Source organism: Leopardus geoffroyi, chromosome B2, assembly GCF_018350155.1.
Source record: "Leopardus geoffroyi isolate Oge1 chromosome B2, O.geoffroyi_Oge1_pat1.0, whole genome shotgun sequence".
NCBI lineage: Eukaryota > Metazoa > Chordata > Mammalia > Carnivora > Felidae > Leopardus > Leopardus geoffroyi.
The window spans coordinates 6883708-6900417 of record NC_059332.1 but is presented as its reverse complement, the minus strand read 5'-3'; the positions used below and the strand labels follow the sequence as shown (position 1 = coordinate 6900417).

General features: G+C 41.9%; 1 protein-coding gene across 2 annotated transcripts in view; it reads left to right on the top strand.

Moving 5' to 3' along the window:
* Positions 1-16463, top strand: part of LOC123607958 — a 44582-nt gene extending 28119 nt beyond the window's left edge. The window contains exons 2-4 of one of the 2 annotated variants that reach the window (XM_045497237.1): positions 8127-8220; positions 14668-14874; positions 15632-16463. In XM_045497237.1, coding sequence (XP_045353193.1) covers positions 8127-8220; positions 14668-14874; positions 15632-16008 — 678 coding nt within the window. In that variant the 3' untranslated portion in view covers positions 16009-16463. Of the gene's footprint in view, positions 1-7466; positions 8221-14667; positions 14875-15631 lie in introns of both variants that reach the window. The other variant, XM_045497235.1, reaches the window with a different exon arrangement.
* The last annotated feature ends 247 nt before the right edge of the window (positions 16464-16710 follow it).

Genomic DNA, 16710 nt, shown 5'->3' with positions numbered 1-16710 from the left:
GTTAGGAAGAGAGGCTTCCCAAGGGCACCGAGGCACATCAGCCATCTTAGAAATGACGCCTTGGCGGGGCGCCTGGGTGGCGCAGTCGGTTAAGCGTCCGACTTCAGCCAGGTCACGATCTCGCGGTCCGTGAGTTCGAGCCCCGCGTCAGGCTCTGGGCTGATGGCTCAGAGCCTGGAGCCTGTTTCCGATTCTGTGTCTCCCTCTCTCTCTGCCCCTCCCCCGTTCATGCTCTGTCTCTCTCTGTCCCAAAAATAAATAAACGTTGAAAAAAAAAATTAAAAAAAAAAAAAAAAAAAAAAAAAAAAAAAAAAGAAATGACGCCTTGGGAATTGTCATCTTTATACGTGACCTTGGCTTCTAAGGTCTCATCCAAACAACGGACCCGCGGCATCGTGCACAGACTTCCACTTACCCGCCCGGGCTGAGCTGACCCCACTAGCAATCGAACATGGCTCTGGATATTGATCCGGTCACATGGGCAGCGGCGAGGCTCCCTTTGTGTGAAATTTACAGAAGAGCCCGTTAAAGAGAGCTCTGATGGGCAGAAGCGTCTCGGAGGCTGTGACTTCCCCTCGTGGGGCGGGGAGGGAAGGATCTGTGGCCACTTCAACCCCGGCGAAGGGGGTGGCCCCTCTGGGATGCCTCTGAGGACTCCCATGCTGGGTGTGCTGAGCTCTGCTGTTCCCCGGGCTCCTTTCTCCGCACAACCCCTACTGTACTGTGACCCCGCTCGTCATGACCTTCACCCCATTAGTCGTGACCTCCACATGCTGCAGCGATGGTCTGTGTTCCTGCCGCCGTGTCTCTCTGGCCTTGAGCTATAGTGAACTCACTGAGCACGAGATCCCTTTTCGAAAAAAGGTCCTACTGAAAGAGGTGTTGTTTGCTTTCTGGCCCTCAAACACCAAGGCACTGTTGTGCTCCTTAAAATTGTAAATTATGTCTGTTTAAGAAAATGTCAGTGTTTTTTAAAACAGAATAACAGTGCTGGAAAAGAGTTGGCTGTGCTATTTGTTACCAGTGTTTCATGCAAGAAAAATGATACATTCATCATTATGAGTGCCGTCAAGGGGCCTAATGACTCGGGCACAAAGCTGCTTCAGTTCTTGTAAGTAACATGATGGATTTTTTTTTTCCCCCCTCCTCAGCAAGTTATCTGAGTAATGGGAAAGCTCGTAAACTGAGATCCAGGGAGACTTTGTCAATACCGTACTATGCTTAACAACAATTAAAACGTAAGACACATCTCGTATAATTAAATTGATTTTTTTTTTTTCTGCCAGAAACAAGACTTTTTCAGGTAATGATTGCTTTGGCTGGCGAAAATTGTATTTTTATTGAGGTGGGGGGAGGAAGGGATCTGTTGTTACATTCAGACACCACTTCTCGTGTCTTCAAAAATCCAATTCTTAAATAGGCCAATAGGATGATTTTTGAGTGGAGAAGGCTACATAGCTATGGATAATCTGTGCAATCAAGAAGGAAGCCCTGCGCTGTTAAACATGTTATTTAGGGACATAGAATTTCAGCCCTGCAAGTGGCCTTCGATGCGTAGGAAGGCAGGGAGAAAGGTGTTCACAAAGGGACCAGGGCTCTGATTTTGATCCGGACATTGGCCGGTTGGGACCCCGAGCAAGGCTCTTAATTTAGCCCTGCATTCGGCAGTGTAACGTAAGCATAAAATGGTCACACGTTTCTGGGTCTAAAATATGTTAAGGTCTGTGAAACAAGGGGCTTCACTTTTTCCATTAAAAATTGCCTTTTAAGGGTAAATGTAACACCATCCCCCCAAAAGCACATAGCTCCTTTTTGACCCCTGGATAACTCTACGAAATTGGGATATTTACCTGAACTTTCCTTACTTGGCCTCCAATCATGTTAAACAGCTGTTGGAATGAATACAAAGGGATTTGCCTGACTTTCTAGTAATAACTTGATTTTTTTCTTCCCCCTGGTGGCTTGAAAGCATTATTTAGTGAATTGAACTTTACCTGTTCCAGAAATGGGACTGGCTGTTTTTCCATTAATATTACTGGGTTTAATGGGGCTAGAAATATTAAAAGAAACCCTAGCTAGCCATGTGAAAATTTCAAAAGAAAGAAAGACTGTTATTTTCTTTTATTTTTACTCCTTTTTTAAAAATTTCTTTCTTTTCTTTCTTTCCTTTTTTTTTTTTTTTAAGCTGTAATAGCCAGAGCAGACAAGGGTTCTGTGCGAGCGGGTGGGATATCCTTGCTGTGAAATATGCTGGAATGTTTACCAAGCTGTTTCCCGTGAGAATCAAGATGTTTCTCTTCTCATACTTCATTTTCATGGCAGTGGCCTTTTCGAAAACGGTGCCTCTGTGACTGGGGGTGGTCAGATTCCATGTGTTGGCCCCTTTGGAAGTCATGGCTGTGGCCTGTGACCAGCCATGCTCCTGCTGTGGGCAGACGCACTGAGAGCTATGCTCCATTTCCCACCATGTGGGGATTGAGTGCCATCTCGTTCCAGTATTTGCTGGAGAAATGTCTGAGGGGCGAGGGCGTGGGAGAAGACTTGTCCTTGCTGGCTGGGTCAGCATGTGTCTCTGTGCCTCACTCTTGTCCTGCAGCCTCCGCTTTTGCGATCACTTGGCCCTGGGCAGATGATGGAGGTGGTGTGGTGGACTGAAACAGGAACATTTCGTGTCACGCACGCGAGGAAGAATGACGACGACAGAAGGCCTTGGGGCGGGTCTTTCACTATGGACGGTTCAGTATTTAGTTTGACCTTTCATATGAATCGATAATCTTCAATTTATAAAAGTAAAATACGTCAAAATAAAATACAGAATAAAATACTCTATCATCCTACTTCATGGGTTGTTTGGAAATTCAAATCGAATGATCAAGTGATGGTACTTACGATCATACAGCCTATTCAGTAGATAGTAGATGTTATTCTGGGAATCAAATTCTCTGAAAATAGTGATGATGAACATCACAATCCCTTTATTCTACCAAGAATATACTTTCCGCACTTGTAGTGAGTCTATCAGCTAGTTGGTAATGTCTTCAATACATAAGCAAGGAGTCCGTGAGGTAAGAGAATTCAGCAAGTGGGCTAGGGTCACACCGATAGAAATGAGGTCCAAACCAGGTTCTCTGCTTCCTGACTCCATGATCTTATTCTCATTGCTTATCGACTCGCTTGAGTCAAAGAACTAGAATTTGGTTTGGGGGCTTTTTTTTTTTTTCTTAACTCTTTGTTGTTTAAAGTTTATTTCTTTATTTTTGAGAGAGACAGAGGCTGAGTGAGCAGGGGAGGGGCAGAGAAGGAGGGAGAGAGAATCCTTAGCAGGCTCTGTGCTGTCAGCCCAGAACCTGATGTGGGGCTCGAACTCATGAAACCCTGAGATCACCGGCGCCCCTGGAATTTGTTTTAATTTGATACCTGCCTAATTATTTTAATCATATGGCTATCTGAAAAATATAGTTTATCGCATATATATATATCATATATATAATACATAATAATTAATATATATTTAGATAAATATATGTTTCAGCCTTTGGAAATGGGAATAGTTCAGTTTCGTTTACAGAACTTTTAATTTTTAAATATCTATTCATGTTGCCATATTACAATAAATTGAATGGTGAGCAAAAGTAACCAGCTTCTTGACTGTAATAACATTTCAAAGTGATAAAATATATGCAGTAATGATTTAAAACAGTGCTGTGCTTAGGGCTTTGATGTTTCACAACAATCCCCAAAAATGTGAAATTTCTTTGAGTATCAAATTTGAATTCACTCAGGTGAGAAGATGTTCATTCAGGCCTTTAGTTTGGAAATGTGAAGATGAACTCTTTTAGAAGTTCCTTTTAGTAATTAACAAGTTTTTTAATAACGGCAAAAAAGAACATTTTTGTTGTTTTAATTACTTCTATAGTTTTTTAAAAATTTCATGTTTTCCACCCATGCCCACCATTCTATCTTTAAAATTTCCTTTAGATAAATGAGGCCCTTTTTGTTTCTTTCATTATTGATAGATCCTACATTAGAAAACCACCAATTTATTGTAGCTTGTAATTAATTACAAAAAGATAACTTTGCTATTATTGACTTCAATCTTATAAAACAATGAAACCAAGTATAAAACATTTTAAGTAAATTGCTTTTATAGGATTTTTATCTTCAAAATTGACCATGACTCCATGGTTTGGTGTGATTAATGAAACCTCATTAGTTTGAACTTATGATCAGATCAACTATACTTGGTGAATTTGTTCTACATTTGAACCAAAAGTGTGTTGGTAATAACATAAAGTAGATTTTAGGAACAATAATAAAGACTGGTAAAAGTACTAAATAAGCAAGTGCAGTCATACCTTATCAATGTTCGAACTTGAAGATATTTAAACCAAAAGCAATCAAGTAAACAAGCAAACAGAAAGAAAAGGAAAGAGGTATGTAAATAATCAGTATAATGTACTAGAAAGAACTCTAGGCCCAAGTCAGGGGACATAGCTTCCTACCTCAGCTTTAGAAATTCCTGGGTGGATTTGCATGAATTTTCCCCAGGGCCTTAGTGCCCTTCATTTGCAAATGGAATTGGTTAGGCCAAAATGGCTTTGTAACAGTTCTACACTTCATACTAATAGAAGATTATAATATGTCCTTTTTGATTTGTTTATTATTATTAGTTTTTAGTGTTTATCTATTTTGAGAGAGAGAGACAGAGAGCTCTTGTGCAGGGGGAGGGGGTGGGAGAATCCCAAGCAGGCTCTGTGCTGACATCACATCAGTTTATTAGTTTTTAATGTTTATTTATTTTGAAAGAGAGAGAGAGAGAGAGAGAGAGAGAGATCTTGTGCAGGGGAGGGGTGGGGGGGGGGAGATTTCCAAGCAGGCTCCATGCTGTCAGCACAGAGCCCGATGCGAGGCTTGATCTCATGAACCGTGAGATCATGACCTGAGCCAAAATCAAGGGTCAGTCACTTAAACGACTAAGCCACCCAGGTGTCCCTAATATGTCCTTTTTGGAAAAAAAAAACAAAAAAAACCCTGTACTAGTTCTACTGTATGTGTTGCATTTTCCTGTTCCATAGGAGATTCACTTTGGGGTAGGGGAAGTGTTCTCTGTTCAAAAATCTCTCTTCCTCTCTGTCTCCTTGTATCTATCTATTATCTATCAACTCTCTCTCTCTCTCTCTCTCTCTCTCACTCTCTTTCTTTCTAAACAATCACTGAGACAAATTGGCCTGCTGTGTTATATGATTGAGGATAGTCCTCAGTGTAGAGAAATTCACATGATCTGGAACAATGTATAGAATAAAATAGTGATCTTGGGGTACCTAGAATCCAGCTGGCTTCATACATCAGCCAGATCTACCTAAAGCAAGTCAAATTTCTAGGAACTGGAGCATTCATAATTGGATTCTCTGAACATCCATCTTGTCAGATTTTGCCCTGGATTTGACTCGCCCACCTGGTACTTTCCACTTTCCAGCATCCTGAACATACTCACACTTCTGTAATGTAACTTGGACAATGCTTCTCTTCTAATGCAGGTTTGATTGCTCACTGCTCTTAGGTTTTATGTTTCTGGAAACTCTTTTCCAGAATATTTCCTTCTCTGGACTTGGGTTTGCCTATCCTAACACAAAAACATTTGTCTCCTTTGAGCTCCACGGTCCTTGAAAACATTCCTTTGGGCGGGAAAATCTTGTACCCACTAACACTTTGGCACCCATTAAGTCAACAAGTATTTGTCCTCAGAAGGTGGGATTAGCACAGTGGGGTGGAGTCTCAGATTGCTTAACTGTGAGAAAGAGAGGAAAAGGAAAAGGAAGCAAGTGAAAGACCCCAGGAGGGGAAGATGGGAAATTGCCAAATCTGTCAAGAACACAAATGTCCTGATGTTCTCAGAAGAGTTTCGGTTTCTGTCATCAAGGAGCTTTACAAATATTTTTAAAGACAAAGCATAGACTGGAAAAATTAAATGATTATACAGGAATGTAGGAGTTCGCTCTTGAAGTTGATGGATCGTAGAGTTCTATGAGAGTTCATAAGTTTAGAGTTCATCTCTGTTGGATGATTTGTGTATCGATGGACACCTAAACGTGAAAACCAAAATGATTATGCTGAGCCAACATCCTTGTTGCATCCTTAATTTTATGGAAAATTATGGGAAAATGTTAAGATCGCAAATATTCCTGTTCTGGTTAATAAGAACAACTCCCATTGGAAAGACAGCTTTCCCAGTCAATGGGTGGGAATACATTATGGAGTTTTTGCTCATGAAAAGAGGTAGAAAGTTGTTACCCTAATCAAGGTCATTGGCAGCAGCAGGACCTGACCTGGCTGGTGATGCTAGATTCAACCCGCTCCCATTTCTGTAGATTTGGTTTGTTTGTTGTTAATAAAAATAATCACTTCACACACATTTATATTCAAATAGAGACTCAGAAGTCAATAAATGAATCTATTCACTTGGTTGAGTAAAGCAATCCAATTTTCCCAGTGTGTGCACATGTGTTTGTGGTTTGCTAATATTTTTTTTTTGTCTTTTTGAGAAATACATATGCTATAGCTTCAAGGGTGGAAAATTTTACACACTGCTGTAGGGAGGAAGTTTAATTGTAACCCTTTTGCATATATTCTTGGAGAAAATCTATTTTCTAAAAAAATAGATAATTCCTTAGCACCTAGGAATACAAATAAAATATTATATTGACATATCCTCTTCCAGCCTTTCCAGATAAGAATATAAGGTCACTTTCTGTGCCTCATCTTGGGGCTCTGCTAATTCTACGTAAAACATAAACACATCCTAGAAAACAGCAAGGAGATATTCCAGTTATAACCTTCCAAATACATTCCACTTCTCTGCATGCTAGAATATATTTAAAACAGATTATATTTTCCCTCTGTGTTTCAGTTTTCACAGTTAATAAGACAGGCATTTTCATGGCTGGCTTGCTGTTTTCATGGGTAGCAAATATTCTGATTAGTATTCCAGATACCAAGTTTACTGAATTTTATCCAGAATAGAAGGTGCCATAAACATGAAATCTTTTACTTCTTGCCATCTATATTTAAAATATCAAAATAGTTCTAATCACAAAAAAAAATAGTTCTAATCAGATCATTAAATATGTCATGATTGCTTTGGTAGCTGGCGTTTCTAAAGAAATGTCTTGTGAACTAATTTGTCTTGAAGGATTTTCATGCCAAGTAGGAGCGGGTGAGATTAAAAAAAATAATCTCCTAGCATTAATCGCATATTCAAAACTGTAAAATAAAACCTTGCTTCTCACTAGAGAGAAGGCAAGCAGGAAGTTCCTAACATTGATTGAGTGTTAAGAGTTTCAGTTCTTATGACCTGAATTTCTTTGCTATTTTATCACACATGATCAACCTGTTAACCCCTCCGCTGAGTGTAAATAGTTGTGTTAGCCACTGGTAAATTTCTCTCATTATTCTTGTGAAATTTACAGAATCAGTTTGGTTTTAGTGCAAAATATACTTACCCTCCCAACTTCTATCTTCATGGGAAAAATTGAACGAGCATTTCCAAAAGAGAAGAAGCTTAGCCATTTCCCTCTACCATTTCCTCAATTTGATTCATTCTGAATTTTACAATATTAAGGATGGCATCATCCTAAGTAAGATAAGTAAAGTCCAGCAAAGTGATTGGCGGGATAATGGAAGAAAATGTGGATGCCCTGTGTGTTGGGGGGGAGAGATGGACATTGCCAAGGGAAGTGATGAACCAACAACATGGAGGTCATGGGAATTGCTGTCACAACTTCTAGAGATCAGCCAAAAACCACGAAGTGAGTTTTCTTTTTAATTTTAAATATTCTGCATAAAAATGTGGGATAATATCACTGTTACATGGGCTTAAAAGTTCACCGGTAAGCCTGGGCATTCTATTTGTTAGTTGAACACTAGTATCTTGAGTTGGCTGCACCAGGAACCACAGCTTGAAAGCACCTGCGTCTAAAATAATATCCTGTTCCTACATTGACAGCATGGGTACCAGGTAAGCTGTTGTCCAATCTCACACTATTGAGAATTTTCCAGAAAGAGACATATTTAATTCAGGCTGCCATACAATAAGTAACATGGTCCTCTCTCTTCTAATACACTCACAGGTACGTTTGATAGGGGGTGAGGATACACAGCTGACTGGCCAGCTCGTGCCACCCGGTGAATGTTCCATGACAGGTACTGGCTTCAGCAGTCTTGGTGGGTATGGCTCTCATCTGCACTCTTATCTCAGGCTGGTTTACAGTCGGAAGGCCCAAACTTCTGCGGAATTACTTGTACAGGACCCTTTCATGCCTATAATTTTGGTTTGGAGCCGCAGCAAAGAATCAGCATGATGGGACCATCTTTTACTTCCCAGGAAGTTGAATAAATGGAAGAGAAGGAAAATTGCCACTAGAAAGGACATGCACATTTTGGGGGGGGGGTCGTTATTTTTGTTTTCAGCTTTAATTTTTTTTTTCAGATTTATTAAGATATAATTGACAATAAGATTGTAAGACCTTTAAAGGGTACGATGCGATGACTCAACATACATGTATGTTATCAAGGGATTCCCACATCCCACAACTGAACTAACAACATATTCATCACCTCTACGTCTTTATCTTTGTTTTTGTTTTTGTTTTTGCTTTTTTTCTTGTTTTGGGGGGTTTCTTTTGGTGAGAACGTTTAAGTTTTACTCTCTTAGCAGATTTCAATTATACAATATAGTGTTATCGACTACAGTCACCATGTTTTACATTAGATCCTCAGACATTATTCTTAAAACTATAAGTGTATACACTTCACCTTCCCTCTTGCTCCCACCCCCACCCCCTGGCAACCCCCATTCTACTCTTTCTTGCTATGAGTTCAACTTTCTTTCTTTTCTTTTCCTTTTTAGATTCTGCATATAAGTGATGCCATAAAGTATTTGTTTTGCTGTGACTTATTTCCCTTAATATAATGCCTTCTATTTCTATTCCTGTTGCCACAAATGGCATGATTTCCTTCTTTTTGAAGGAAATGTACATTTTAAAAACTGTTTATGTCTTTACTTTAGGGGGAGGGGGAGAGAGAGAATCCTAAGCAGGGTCCATGCTCAACATGGGCTCCATGTCACGACTGAGATCATGACTTGAGCCAACATCCAATGTCCCTCACTTAACCGACTGAGCCACCCAGGCATCCCAGGAAATGCAGGGTTTTTTTTTTTGTTTTTTTTTTTTTAAATGGCAGGTGTCAATTTAGACACAATGGCCCCTGATGTGCCTTCAGAAAATAAGTACTCTGTTCGCCCAGGCAAATAAGGTCTGTTACCTACAGATTTGACTTCTCACATTACATTAAAGACAAAAGAAACAAGAAAGAACCAGCAAACAAAAAACGAAAAGGGAAAGAGGGTGGATGGAAGGTAGGAAGGATAGAAGGAAGAAAAAAGGGAGGAAGAAAGGCAGAGTGTTTAAAAATACACTACTTTCTGAAAGTTATCCAAGTAGGTAAATTATAAAAGCAACATAAATGTCCAAATCTCATCCCATTTACATAAATTAGCATTCACCTCTTTGTCAGTTCTGACACTCGCTCATTCTGCCAGGCATGGTTAAGCACTCCCAGGAGCGGGATAGAAATGACCTTGCCATATAAGGCAGTGGTTTGAAACTACAGGAGACACACGACCCTTAGCACGCTTGGAAATATTGGACTCTCAGTGAAATGACCTCCATGTAGTGCCTTCCAACTTCTATTATCCATCCCGCTTTCCTGATGTGTCAGGGACTGACTGATAGATTATGCCTTCTGTACTGGACATTGATAAACCGGTTCAATGTGTCAGGCTTCGGCTTCAAAGCCGCCCAAGATAGGGCAGAGTGTGAAAGAGAGTAGTCAGATTCAGAGAGAAAAGCAGACAGAAATAGAGTCTCCACAGAGCTTCAGTTATTTTCTGCAAGCAACTGGCCCTCAGAAAACAGCTACCATCGTGGGCCAGATGCTAAGCATGTGACGTGGGAAGGCCCTTCACAGAGCATGGAGCGTCTCCACCGCACAGGTGTTCTGGCCCCAGAGGCCCACCAACCAGCGATCTGATTCTCTCAAGGGATTATGCAATGCACACTCGCCTCCCAGTGAAAACAGGCCACTTACGCAAACACGGGATCCACTGTTGTTAACTTCGGCTGCTCTCCCTACCTCCGTCCTCCGGTTTGGAAACAGGAGACGCCTGATGTAGGCGATGCAGGCTTCGCGATTCTTGGGTCTCTACTTGTTAAAATTGGCAGCCCTAGTTTCCACATGGTGACCATGCCACTCTGAAATGAGGCATGGAATGGGCAAGAAACGGAAACAATGTTTGCCCTGAATGCCCTGGACACAGAAGTTCCAGATGTAAATTCACACGACGAATACACTTAGTGGCTGCTCAGGAAGTTTGCGGAAGGGAGGCAGAGTGGGAATGGGGCCCTGGAACTGATTAATTATTTCAAATGCACACTGACCCAGTAGGGAGAGCCACCAAGCATCACCTATCTTATGTGCCAGCCTATGTATTCTAAGGAGAGAAAAACCACGCCATGTCACCCGGTTATGACTCTCAACCAGTTGCCTCCTGGGACATACTTGGGAAAGATCACTGTCTTTCATATTGCATGATTGCATGGGTGTGTGTACCCAGAGAGCAGGGACTGAGTGACCCCGGATGTCAGTCTCCATTTTCATTTCTGTCTCTCCCACTGAAAGAAAGAGATTGAAATTAAGAGTAGGAGATACATTAGAAGTGTAACTTTGAACTTTATTTGAAATAAAGTAAAATGAAAACTTTTACTTCATTTTAAAGGCCACATATCTCGGGGATTTTGCTGTTCAGGTGAGGGTATTGGTTATAATCACCCCTGCTTCTCTTTTTTTGTGAATTGTTACTTGACTTTTGAGAATTTCTGGGGTTTCCAGGAAACGTGTGGGACTTGAGACCAGTATACTGGCAAATAATTCTGGCTGTGACCCCTACTAGTTGTACAAACTGTCAAAATCAGTTAATCCTCTGAAGCCTGTTTTTTTTTTTTCTTTTTTTCCATAAGGGCAGATTGGAGTAAAGCCCTTTTGAGAATTTTGTAAATCATATGAGATGGAGTGTGTCCAGGGCCTTTTAAAATCAAGCCATTGTGCATGCAGAAGGTTATTATCTGCTCTATGACGCTGGCCCCTACTTCCATTTGAGATGGTTAGACTCTAAGAATTGGTTTTAACTTCTTTACGATTCACCGTATTGGTACGCAACCAAGTATTTGCAGAGTGAGAGTCTAAGATCAACGTAAAGAACCCATTCCACACTGGATAGGAGCACGAACTCTGCAGCAAGTCTATATGAGTTCAGATCCCGACCTTGCTATTTGGCTTTGTTTCCCGATTTGTAAAATGGGGGTAAGACTACTGCCTACAGCACAAGATTGGTATAGGGACTCCGTGATGGAGACTGGTGCTTGGCACGTATAATGTGCTCCATGAGCATTTGCTGAAATACAATAAAACGTGCTCAAGGCTTTTGTGGCCACGACTGCTGTCGTTAGTGCCCTCGTCTAATGGCTACAAATGCCATTTGATCTCAGAGTTGTTGCCCAGAGATCAGCACTACAAGTTTCTTTTTGGTTCCAATGAGATATTGGAAGCCTTTTTATTTTTGCCTTTTCATCCCCAACAAACCACTTCCCATGATTCATTTTTATTGGCAACCAAACGTGCTGCTTTAATGGCACGGAGAATTTAATCAATTAATGAAATTCCATAGGCCATTTCCAGTTGCAATATTTTGAGAGGTTAATTTTGCAAACACCTGAATATTTTGGAGGATCGTGGAGCAGACTGAGCTACTGGCACATGCATAACCTCATTGGACCAAAGAGAGAATGATCAGGATGTACGGATAATCATTTCCCTAGCAAATGTTCTTGGACAAGATGATAATCCCTTACCAACTGAGTGTCTTCGTCTTCAATTTCCACGTTCAGGTTGTTTTCAAAAATAATGTCACAGACAAAAGTCGTTCATGGCCCTGACGATATTTACCATGTGTGCTAACTTCTTTCTTTACCATTGTCCACCTCCTTGCTCACATCCCGGGAATAAGCAACTGTGTGTGACAAAAATACTTATTATTCGAACACGAAATATTATAACAACAACAGCAGCGAGAGCAACAACAGCAACGACAGAAGAGTGAAAAGAAAGAGAAAAAAGCGTGTGTGTAGAAGCAAGGACGATTGTTAACTAATTGTCAACCATGTTCATATTAGAGAGGATGGTTTATTCTAATAGTCAAGGAACGCTGCTAGCAAAATGGAGTTTTTAATAACTAATATCATGTCAAAAAGTACGAGTTAACGAAACCATATTTAGAGTTGACAAGTGGGTTACGCTTTCACATTTTCCACATATGATGCAAATGCAATTTAATGCATTTCTTTTGCCCTTGAATTCTCAAACTTCTGTCGGCAACAGTATTGCCCGGAAGGCTCGATAAACATAGATTTGTGCACCTGTCCCCGGAACTTCTAATTCAGTAGATTTGGGATGCTGCCCAAGAATCTGTGTTTGGAAACAGTTTTCTGGCTATGCTGATGCTGCCGGTGTGGGGACCACACTTTAAGAACCACTGTCCTATCATCCCCTTGTAACAAAGGGAACTGCATTTTATTGTGACAGACTGTTGACTTCTTCGGCCCCTGTAAGTCACACCTCCCGGGGCCCACTCCCGGCGCATGTGACTTGCCTTCAACAAGGGAATGAGACGGCAATGCTGTCGTACCGTTTCTGGACCTGAGCCTGGCAGCTTTTGCTCTTTGTGCTTGTGGAAATCTGCCACTGTGTAAGGAGCCTAACCTCCCTGAGAACCTCACATTTGGGAATGTTCAAGATCAGCACATGGAGAGCACAATTGGAAAAGAACCGAGGAACCCAGCCGGCAAAGAGACCAAAGGTCCCAGGCAGACAGCCTCAGCTGGGCTCCCCACAGCCAGCCAGCACCAACTTATCTCATGAGTGAGGGCGTTTTAAAATTTTTTTTTAATGTTTATTTATTTTTGAGACAGAGAGAGACAGAGCATGAACAGGGGAGGGGCAGAGAGAGAGGGAGACACAGAATCGGAAGCAGGCTCCAGGCTCCAAGCCATCAGCCCAGAGCCTGATGCGGGGCTCAAACTCACGAACCGTGAGATCGTGACCTGAGCTGAAGTCGACGCTCAACTGACTGAGCCACCCAGGCGCCCCGAGTGAGGGTGTTTTAAACCTTCCAGTCATTAGTCAACACCAGGTAAAGCAGAAAAACAGCCAAGTCAACTGATGATTGTGAGAGATCATAAGCTGTTAGTCTCGGGGTGTTTTTTTAAGGCAGAAATAGAAAATGGAAAAACAAACAGATTGGTACCCGCAGATGGGATGTCCCTGTGACAGAAAGCTTCATCACGTGCTACTAATTGGTTTGGGATTAGGTGGCAGGCAGAACTCTGAAGGGACTCAAGGAGACTTTTCCAGGAATGGGCAAATGGAAGGAAGTTATGTTGGTGACTGGAGGGAATGGGGCCGGCAGAGGAGTGAGTGTGGACTTCCCTGTAAGGCAGGTGAGGAGGAAGGTACTTAATCGGGTTGTGGCCCTGGGGATGGAGATCTCCCAGCAGGATTTGAGAGCGCAAATGTACTTCCTCCGATAAGGGATAAAAGGCATGAGATGCACTAACTAGGAAAGTTTGGTCGTCAGGCAAAATTACAAAGAAATGTAAAGTCACCAGGGTTGGCTTCATTCAAATATGGTTGCTTCTCATTCACACTTTTTCCATGTGTTAAATAATTCTCAAAGTAAAGAACGGCCGTCAGGGAAGGACCAAGGCTGTCATTGTAGGTAAAAGGCGGTGTCTGGGTTAGGGTCAGGTCTTAAGACCATTTGTTACTTCCTTTGAAGGACATAAGGTGATGTTTCCTAGACCCTCTCTGCTAGACAATAGGGTTTCTGAGAATCTTTTTTTAAAATATTTTTTAACATTTATTTTTGAGAGAGAGAGAGAGAGAGACAGAGTGCGAGCAGGGGAGGGGCAGACAGAGAGGGAGACACAGAATCTGAAGCAGGTTCCAGGCTCTGAGCTGTCAGCACAGAGCCGGACGCGGGGCTCGAACCCACGAACTGTGAGACCATGACCTGAGACGAAGTCGGACGCCTAACTGCCTGAACCACCCGGGGAACCCTGGGTTTCTGAGCATCTTAAAGGTGTACCACATTGAGCCCCTCAGCTAAACAAAAGCCATCTAAGAATTATAAGACATTGTGCCATGGCCAAAATTACAGAGGAGTCTTTTTCAAAGAGATCTGCTTTTGTGACCTTTATATGTTTTGTAAGGGGATGAATTACAATGAGATTCGTTGGAAATCTACGAGACTTTGAAGGCAATTGTATTAACAGAAGGACTTCCAATTTGGATTAAAAGGGACAGACTCAGTTCCAAATAACAGAGGCCTTTGGACCCTTGGATTCCTATTGGCAGGAAGTAGTGAAGAAAGCTACTCATCTACAAATATTGGTTATTTATTATGGAAAAGAAGGGCAGGTCAGAGGGTGGAGCCAGTAGTCATGGGGAAACCATCCCAGGCCCTAATCAAGGAACTGTTTATGTTTACCCCAACAGATTCCAGAGTTTCTTTGACCAATGATTACCATGTGGCTTCCATATTCCCTGTCTTTGAATGGGAGTTTCTATTACGGTTTTCCTGTTCCTGGTGTACAGTTGTATGTTGGGGAGATGAGGGAGAGAAAGTCTATCTCATCTGCTCACAGGTCTCCAAACCAAGTGGAAGGGTGCCTGATGAATGTCCTCTGCACCTGGATTTAGGGGGTGAGTACCTGGAAGTCAAGCATAAGGCCATGCTGGAATGAGATGAGGTTTCAGGGTCATGGGAAGGAGTACATAGATTTTGCATGGGGAAAGGACACGAATCATTGAGGGCCAGAGGGCAGATGAACCAAACTGTAGGGAGGGGCCAGCTGAGAAGGCACGAATGCCCTTGCTGGCAGCCCCTGGGCTTCTCCTTTACCTAGGAGTTACCAAGAAGAGAGGAAACATGAAAAAGTACCTTTACTGAGGAAGGAAATAGCAAGCTTCTCCAGATAATCATGTGATGTCGTATTTTTAAAGGCCTCACCCATTGAAGAGTTCTTTCCTCTCCGATTGCACTAACTTGTCTCTTAGAGACTCTCAATCTAGGAGACCGAGTAGAGGCCGGTGATGCTGGATTAAGACAGCATCACAACCGAGGGGAGCCGTGGGTATTATTGGTTAAATGCTATTTGACTTTTTGAAATGTATAAGCAGTCAAAGCAATAGAGACAGTTTGGTATATACCACTATGAACAAACAACTCTAAAACTCTATGACTTAAAACAACCACCCTCTTACCTTTCTCATCATGCACAAGGGAGTGGCTTGTTAGGGCTGTAGCAGTGTATGACTCAAAATGGCCCAAGTGGGGTCGTATGTCCAGGACTTCCATTTTCTCTTCCAGCTGGGGAATCCGTTTTCCTGCGGAAGCCTCAGGGTTTCTGCTTCTCCGATGCATTCTGCACACGGTCTCACCCCGTGGTCTCTCTGGCAGGGTGGCCATACTTCTCACAGGAAAGCTGGGCTCCCAGAAAATGCAAAAAGCCAGAGCTGTCAGGCCTTCTCCAGCCTCAGGCCTGGAGCTGGGACCACATTGCTTCCATCTTTTTTGTTTTTCGATGCAAGTTTCAGGCCCAGCTCAGATTTAAGGAGCAGGCACTACACAGAGGTGTGAATACCAGGGAGTGTGGTTTCTCTTGGCACGCCACTGTAAGGGACTACAAAGTGCGATCCTCAGTGCCTACAGGCGGAAGCAGCAAGTCTAAAAATGAAGCTTGCAGAACACTCATGTGGCTCGTGCAAAATGTGGAGATGTCAAGAAAGGAAGATGGCTGTGTAGTGACGGATGCTAGTCTCCCAAGGACGGACTAAGTAGGAAAAGAGGGCCCCTGGAGGAAGGAAGACTATCCCAGTTGTCATCTGGAACATTCATTGTTTTGACTGAACTCATCCGTTGCAGTATCATAGAAGAGAATGAATTTTATCACAACTGCTGTGAATTACGCTTTAGAAAAATCAGACTCTGGATGTAGAAATCATCTGTTTCAGGAGTGAATGCGTTCCTGAAAAGTTCTTATTCTTGATGCCGACGTCTTGTAAAGATTTATAAAGTAAAAGGAAATAAAAGGGGCGTGCTATCCCTACCAAACCTTAGGTATTTTAGCTCAGGGCCACAGCCCTGCAGAGGAAGACAGGTATCGGAAGCAATCTTGGATATCAGAAGACCACCATTTACACTTCTGTTATCCTGTTTTTTTATGTATTATTCAAGGTCCTGCCAAAATAGGAATTAAAGGGCAGCTGTCAAAATGACAGCTTAAAAATAATCTGTTCTGCATTATTTCTTTGATGTTCAATTGTGTCGTTTAAAAAAGAAAGAGACATGTTTAATCATCTCCCTATCTGATTAATTTAGATTATCTCATTGTATGATATTAAAAGAATGACAGGGCAATTCATATTTTTTTTTGTATATTTAATGATCTGTTGCCCTAGGACTAACTCAGTTTTGTTAATTAATATTGGAAGAGGTAGCAAGGAACGTTTCAGGGAGAAAGAAAACCCTAAGCGGAT